The sequence below is a fragment of the Sprattus sprattus genome (genome assembly GCF_963457725.1).
Source record: "Sprattus sprattus genome assembly, chromosome: 17".
Lineage (NCBI taxonomy): Eukaryota > Metazoa > Chordata > Actinopteri > Clupeiformes > Clupeidae > Sprattus > Sprattus sprattus.
This window is the reverse complement of record NC_137915.1, coordinates 8,843,654-8,852,202: the sequence shown is the minus strand read 5'-3', so window position 1 is coordinate 8,852,202 and position 8,549 is coordinate 8,843,654. Positions and strand designations below refer to the sequence as shown.

The 8,549-nt window shown below is 42.3% G+C and overlaps 1 protein-coding gene across 1 annotated transcript in view; it reads right to left on the bottom strand.

Annotated features, from left to right (window-relative positions):
• Positions 1-1,104: 1,104 nt before the first annotated feature.
• The window catches only part of olfm3a (olfactomedin 3a), a gene marked incomplete at both ends in the record, with an annotated part of 15,365 nt that continues 7,920 nt past the window's right edge, over positions 1,105-8,549 (bottom strand). Inside the window, 4 exons of the mRNA XM_080854932.1 lie at positions 1,105-1,782; positions 2,551-2,657; positions 4,527-4,746; positions 6,177-6,332. Coding sequence (XP_080711058.1) covers positions 1,105-1,782; positions 2,551-2,657; positions 4,527-4,746; positions 6,177-6,332 — 1,161 coding nt within the window. The remainder of the gene's footprint in view (positions 1,783-2,550; positions 2,658-4,526; positions 4,747-6,176; positions 6,333-8,549) is intronic.

The following is an 8,549-nucleotide window of genomic DNA, read 5'->3' as shown; positions in this document are numbered from 1 at the left end:
CCTAGGTCCAATGTTCTACTGCAATTTCAGTAATTATGGGGTTCAGTACATTTCTCTACATTTATATATGGTTACCGACTTTAACCATAAACATAACCCTATTCTTTAAGATTCCCTCCGTGACTGACAGTAGGATGGAGACTGAAATTCTAGAGAAGACAGGAAGGGGAAATTGCAGCGAGCAGGTTGACTCATCCCTGCTCCTCGGCCTTGATCTTGATTGGAAATGCCAAAGGACAGGTCTCAAAGTCATCTCATGAGAAAGGCCCTAAAAAATGAGTGTCGGACCATTTGCACATCACAGGCGCTTCATCATCAGAAAATGGCTCCTGCATGTGATGTCGTTCCAATCATATGTGCTATTCTTGGCTCTATTTTATATTCCGTGGCATAGAGGGGGGTGAAATTGAACCTGACTGAGTCCTCTTTTCTTCCTATACTGAGGTTCACCTAGTACAACAATATGGAAGGTAGCATTTTTTGGTATTTTTTTTGAAAAATATGAACTTTATTCTCACAGGGACACAATGGTTACTACAGTCTTGTACACATATTCACTGTCAGAGATAAGCACTAAGCTTTTGAGTATGTCTGAGATTGACAAAATGAATGTCCAGTTTGGAGAAAGTTAGAATGTCAGCCAGAATTATATTCCTCACAAATTGCAATTTCCACTACAATAAATAAAATACAGAACTTATTTTCATATGAAAAACATACCTTTTCTGAAATAAATTACTTGGCAAAATGTAGACATTCATGCATGGATGTCATCAAAAGCCAGAGGCTCTCAGATGTGAATATCGCAAATAAGGCATAACTGTAATCAGCAGCAGTGGATGTTTCTGGAAAAAAAAAGATCTGCTTTTCATTAGAAGATGTTCCATCATCTGCCCATATACTTGTCTATTCCATACACGTGTTCCTTCCAATATAAAAAGGCAATGTTTTCTGTTCATCAAAATGTACAGACTGCGTAGATCACAGTTGAAGTGATGAAAGCTCTCCAAAACCAGTAAAAAAAAAAAAAAAAAGAATTGTGAAAAATGTACAAAATGCTTGATCACAAACGATGCCCCGTGGCTGCTGTGAATGCTAGTCCCCTTAAGAGTCATCCTCAGTCTTGATGACGTGGAACAGCGTGACGTTGAACAGCACCTGGTGTCCGTTGTTCCAGCCGTAGAGGGCTCGGTCGCGGGGGTTGTAGTCCAACATGGACATGTGAAAGTACTGGTTGTGGAAGGGGATGTCTGTGTACTCGTACGTGGAGGTCTTGGTGTTGTACGAGTAGTAAACCTTCGCGCCGGTCATGTGCGAGTTGGTGATGTAGAGCGTGCCGCAGATCATGAAGGCTTCGCCGGCGTTCCTCTTGGAGTACTCTGTGTTCCATATGCGGAGCAACTCCAGCGTCTCCGGGTCCAGCTGGCCGATGACGATGTTGCCCGCGTTCTGGTTGGTGGCGTACACTGCCCACATGCCCAGCTCGTCTGCCATCAGGTCGATGTCGGACGAGCCGCCCCAGGTGTAAGGGTAGACGTTGTGGAAGCCAGCGTGCTCCAGGGCCCTCTGGGCCAGCACCCGGCCCGTCTCGAAGCTGTACTTCACAACGATGTTGCTCTGCTCCTTGTTGTAGTACAGCGAGCCGTTGTACACCACGTGGTTGGTCCCGGCCCATTTGTACGGCAGGTAATAGGTCCGCGATTCCAGCCCAGATACAAAGTCCACCAAGGACTTGTACTCGCGGACAATCTTGCTGCCGACGTAGCTGTCCATGTACCAAACCTGAAATGGAGGCCGAGAGCTATTATTGTGTGTAAGATACAAGCAGAAGTTTGGAGTTGTCATTAAACTTGCAACTGTATAATAAAAACAGTGGCCATAAAATAATACCAGAGTAGCAAACAAAGATATGGGGGTCACTTTGAAGTCAAGGCTCCCAACTTTCCCAAGCAAGAGTTTTATGGGGACTGAAATTGGCACTTTGTCAGCAATGTTTCTATCTATGGCTGGCAGTGTTTTATAACAGTTCCCGTTGTTAAAATGCACACAATACAAAAGGCTGCCATTACAGTACTTTTCAAGGTGAGACTGAGATTTCCCTTAGAAAGTTTTGAGTCGTCCCCTTCCACTTTTAACAATAAGTGCTCTTGTGTGTTGTCTGTGTCTGTGTGTTGATTTGATTGAGATTTCAGTCAGTTGGGCCATGTCACAGTACAAATAAATCTTCATGGGACGATCACCCGACCACAACAACCAATGTTTGCTGCCATTGTGGCACATTTATTCTATAAGGAACACTGTATAAAAGGGCACATTTTTTGATTTTTAGACAAAAATTAGCCTTTTATATTTAAATGAAGCTCGTACGAGCGTGGCAATTACCTTTGTACTCCTACAGCCATTGTGATCTGAATGCCTCTGACTCTGAACAACACTTACACTTGTGTATGTAATCCATCCTCCTGTTTCCCTGACTGTGGCGCACAGAAACCTCCCCGAGATCATAACAAGAAGGCACAATGAATGAATAGACGTGCCCTCGCCACTCACTCTATTGTTCTTGCTGGACGCCAGCGGGTCAGTCATCCATGCGCCGAATCTCGTTCCAGACGTCTTGATCGTCACAGGGCCAGTGATTTTCATTAGCTTCCCACACGCTGGTAATGACAAAGCAAAATAAGATGAAAGTCGCAGTTTTTTCTCCTTTTACAGTCACATTCTGTCATTTCATGCCTTTGTTGGCACAGACAAACATGCCATGCATGTTCAAAGTGTGTTTCATGTTTCAGGGTAACACATCCACATACCTAATTGGAAGTAACCATTCTTCAATAGTGTAGGCAAATTTAATCCAATTTGATGTGCCTTAGTTGCCTTCATAAAATTGCTAATTTAACTTAAAGGCCACTGTAGCTAATCTCCAGCATATTACAATGCAGAGACCACAAGAACAGAAAATAACATGGTATACTCATTCATTTAAAACTTAATTCATACAGTGATACAAAAAATGGTGTCTTTGTTGTACTGTGCTCTACTGATATCATTAATTAATGTGTCTTACAAGACTATAGCTTGTATTACTATCACCCCAAGTATTACACTTAATATAGCAACTCCCCCAGGATACAACTGTAATAACAGCCAATAGGGAGTCTGAACCAAGGCATAAAGTGATGTCTTTTTCATGTTTGCTTCTCTCATGCGTCTTTTTATTGCGTGGCATCTACGCCCATGGTGGGTGGCTGCCGTGCATCAAAAGCAATGAGCCAGTGAGGGCAAAATCTATAATTTCCACGTGGCGGATGCAGGGACGGCGTGGCTGTTACAAGTGATTAATGCTAGTGTGGTTGTGTCATACGAGATACGTTGCTGCGCTTTCATGGTGTACAGCGGAGACACGCTGAGCCCTTTGAGGAGTATGCCATAACGAGTTTGCCACAGAAGCACGTCACCACACAGCTGGAACTGAGCCTTTGAGTTTGAAGTAGAGGCAACAGTGCAGATAAGAGCGAGAGCCAGCTACTTGAGTCAATTTGTTTTTTTGCAACCCAGCAATACTCCAGAGTTAAATAACTTGTTCCCTTTGTGAATTGAGGTAGGAGGACACCAATTAGTTCTGGTAGGCCACCAAGAGTTTGTCTGGAAATCAAAGATTTGCAGGCGGTCTGTCTCTTGAGGATAAAGTTAAAGAGCTCTCAAAATCTTCACCAGCGCTCACTGTACCACAGAGTATCATGCTGACATAGTATACTTAACACTATACAACATACTGCAACCATTTTACCTTAAAATAAAAGCTTCAAAATCAATTTGGTGGTCACTGATTAGCTACCGACTTAGTAATACGTGGAATGGTGTTTGTGCCACTGCCACATCACGCCAGGTGCGCCTGGTATTGCATTATGGGGTAAACTGTATATGGGCTGAAAACGGAAACAGTATTTTAGCTAAATTAAAATTTGCCATTCTTTTTTTTTATATTCTTTGGTTATGTTAGTGTTCATCTCCGATGTCACAATAAATAAAACTATGCAGAGTCATGTTTGTGTCAGATCTTGTGATAATACTCTACCATGTCAGTCTACATGCTTCTTTCACTTCTGCTGTTGTCTTTCCATGCGGTTCTATGTCCTTCAGTTTGTCAACAAATACACGTGTACACTGTCAATTAGGGGGTCTCGAAGCGCGATTTGTGTTTACGACACGAAAGTGAGCTACACTCTGCAACTTTAGGGATCTCGCTTAATGGGGCTTTAAACACACAGCTGTTAATGTTCTCATTATCAGTTGCAGTATGAGCAGAGATTAAGCTGACTTGCTTTCCTGGCCTCGACCTTGAATCCTAAAATAGCCTCTTTAAAAAGTTCAGCTTTATTAAAAAATGGGTTTCATGTACACCAGACTCAGACAAACTCCTCCACTAGCGCTGAAGATGATATATTTTATCAAAGGCTCAGAGTCCGTATGACAGAGAAATGACAGAGAATGCACCAGTGTTATCAAGGTCAGCCATTGTCCCTTACTCAGTTTATTCATGCAGTTTCGCAGGCGGCTGTCCAGGCTGACCACGCGGCTGTAGAGCTCTTCATAGTCGTAAGCGCCGATCTCCTCCTGAATGCTGGTTAGAACGGCCGATAGGTTGCGGATCTCCTCTTTGAACGTCGAGATGAGCTTGGCATCGGTTTTATACTGCTCCAGGACGGGGATAAGTGGCTGCAGCTCGTCCATCTTGTCCTGCAGCTCCTACGCACACGAACACAGGCATGCATGCAGGCACGCACACACACCCACCGTGACACACACACACACACACACACACACACACACACACACACACACACACACACACACACACACCCACATCACACACACAAATGCACACATGGACACACATGCACACGAACAGATACAAACACACACAGAGAGAAGTAAAAAATCACAGACAGGGACACTAACGCACATGATAAAAAAACACATATTGGCCTAGCCTTGTGACTGGGGGGTGGGACAGCTGAAAGATATAGTCTGGAACTAAACTCTTCAGACAATCGATCGTTGAGGGAAGATTAATGACAGTACTCTCTGTCAGAGTGCACTGGAGACATCAGTTTCCTGTATCTCCCCTATGGGTAATAATTCATCTTTATGTCACTGTACAGCTCTTTCCAAAATCACATCAATTCATCATTCATTCACATAAAATGAAGTACCATTCAAAATGTCCTATGATCATATGATTATTTACATTCTAATGTATCCAATTATAAGACTAAATAGGTACTTGTACCAGCATGATGACAACGTCACACAATCATTTGGAAAACCTACTTCACCTCACACTAAACTGTTGGATATGCTTCTATTTGTACAATACATTAGGGAGATGGACTTCTCTGCATGAGTCTACCTCAGTCTGCCCTCCCCTGCTCATCTCATCTCATCTCAGCCCCATGCACAGACTATCACTTTGCTCTTTGCACTTTCCAAACACACACACACACCAGCAAAATAACACTATCTTGCACTATCCATCCACACAAGCTCAAGAACACTATATTTTCTTTGCACTATCCACACCAGCAGCACAAGAACACTCTCTTCCTGGACACCGCCACACCGCCACTGTCAAAATCATTGAATTCTGTACCCATTCCTGTACACTTCGTGTGAATATGTTCTCCCTATGTATACTGTATGTGTTTTATGTATGTATGTCGGTGAGGTGTATAAGTGTATAAGCTACTGGATGACCTACATTTCCCTCGGGATTAATAAAGTTTCCATCTATCTATCTATCTATCTAACTAATACAGTATATATGGGTATTTACAGTGAATGTAGGCCTAATATTTCATCCCTGTAAAGTCATTTAAATTATGTGTTAACCATGTGACCGTTTAGTAATCAGAAGGTTGAGAGTTCAAATCCCTGTCAAAGTTTTCCTGAGCAAGACACTGAACCCCTAACTGCTCCTGATGTGCCATCAGTGTAAAAATGTATACCTTGTTATTCGCTTTGGAAAACAGCGTCTGCTAAATGACTAAATGTAAATGGAATGTATGACACATTCAACACAAAAAATTAGCCTATGATATTTCTTCTGCATGACAATAAATCATTTAGATTCAACTAGCCAAATTCATCCATGTGAAAGCAAAAAGTAACCAGGTTACCTTGAAATTCCTGGCCATGATGGCTTTCCTGTCGTCTTCAATCTGCCTGAACTTGGTTCTCAGGCCCTTCATCTGAGTCTCCATCTTGATCACATACTGAAAGTCCCTCTGTGTGCGAAGGTTCAGCACCTCGATGGACTGGGACATATTTTGAACCTGTTGGTTCACAAACAGTTGGCCATGACCATGCCATCAACATCTCCATCAAATGTACAGGTAGTTTGTTATAGTAAATGCACTTATAGCACAAAATAGTCTGTAGCATATGCACAAGTAATGAGTTACTGTAACAGTAAAATATCCCCTTGAAGTGTGGCAGTGTTTTCTCTCCTCGGTGGATCAATATGCGCTTGACACTTTTATGCCGTTTTACATATTTTATGCGCCCCACATGATTGTTAAATCGTTGCATGAAAACTAATAAACAAATTAGTAAACATATTTCATTCCATGACTTCAGTTAAGTTGTGTATGTGTGTGTGAGTGTGTGTGTGTGTGTGTGTGTGTGTGTGTGTGTGTGTGTGTGTGTGTGTGTGTGTGTGTGTGTGCGTGTGCGTGTGCGTGTGCGTGTGCGTGTGCATGAGCGTGAGCGTGAGCGTGTGCGTGTGGGTGTGCGTGTGTGTGTGTGCGTGTGTGTGTGTTTGTGTGTGTGTGTGTGTGTGTGTGTGTGTGTGTGTGTGTGTGTGTGTGTGTGTCTGAGAAGAAAGGTTTCATCAGAAAAGGTGGTGACCTTGCTTTAGAAGACGTGTGGAAGAGAAAGTAAGTCTGCCCAGCTGCCGTATGGCTCTCCAAGATACTAACTATCTGGGCCTAGTTTCCCGATAACGACGTATCTTAACGGCCTACGTGGATTTTGGCGACATCATAGACTCATCATTGCCGTAAGTGCGGCGTCGGGAAACCGCTCTGCAATATCCCTCTTACGACCGATTTCAAGTCCTTTTTAGCGTTCGGGAAACTGGGCCCTGGTCACCACTGGACTCAAATAAGATATTTTCACAAACAAGCCTTCTCATCAAAAAGGATTGAAAGGCCACATTTCCATGCTATCTTTGACCCTTTTTCACTCATTTGATGTTCTTGAACTAAATCAAAGTACCTCTTTTGGGTTCGCCTTGTATCTTCTGCTGTTTGTACATATACATCTACACTCAAATCTGAAGCACATAAACAGAAAACTACAGGTTGCCGGTTGGAAGTATACTTTTTCCATTTTCGCACTTTTGAAATGATGTGTCAACTCCAGTGCACAGGCTATAATCAGCCTGGAGCTCAGGGGGAGCAGACATAACTAATAGTATCTCTCACTCTTACACATCTTTCTGTTGCACGTCTGGTGAAATTATGCCGTTAGAAAATATTTTCTGCAACTATGCAAAACAAATATATAAAAGCTTATTTTGTCTTACATTTACTGCATGAATTCCTACAGGTAGCATTAGTCATAAAGAACACATAGCTTACTGCCAAATGCATTGAATGATATCCTACCAACAGCTATTGCCTAATGTATGCACAAGTATTGTTCCTTATCAAACACAGCTAAGCTAAGCAAGTAAGCTACCATTAACTACACTGGCAAGTAACTATTGCATTTCCAACAAGAATGGGAGCATTCAGAGAATGCAAACCTCCGTCTTGTGACCTTGACCTTTGACCTTGACACCTGAAATCTAATCAATTGTTGCCATTATATTACCCAATCTCCCCACAAAGTTTGATGGAAATCGGTCCATGCGTTTCTGCTTAATCCTGTTCACAAACAAACATACAGGGGCGAAAACATAACCTCCTAGCGGAGGTAATAATCAGAATAAGTGCTAGACATTTATCCTGATAAAAGGCACAGCTATTATATATTCCGAATATATTTGAAACAATCCTGTCAAACGTTTTCAACATTCTGCCCACTAACATGTATTCAGCATTTTTTGACAACCTAATTTTTTAGAAAATGGCATCATTTACAAAAATGGTGCCTGTGCCTAAAGCATTACCACACACTGGTGGGCCAATGCCAAATGAAACACTTTCGACATCAGTCTAAACATGGTAAGCTAACATGCATCACCATCTCTAAAGCAATATCGTGAGCCGTGTGAAATGAAATGCTATAAATGCAAATTTGAGACGGCATATTCTGATATAACTTGCTCCCACTCAGACAGAAAATTAGAAGTCCGTCTGACCTTTCCACTACAGCATTTGCTCAGCATCTCATCCCCTAGCATATCATCTCCAAATTCATTTTAAGGCCTTGAGGAGGTGAGGGACAGCCACAGGGATTCTAAATTCAATCCACTCCCAGGCATCGCAGGATTGTCCCCTTATGAAATGTGTAAATCCATGAAATCTTTCACAACACATCTTTAT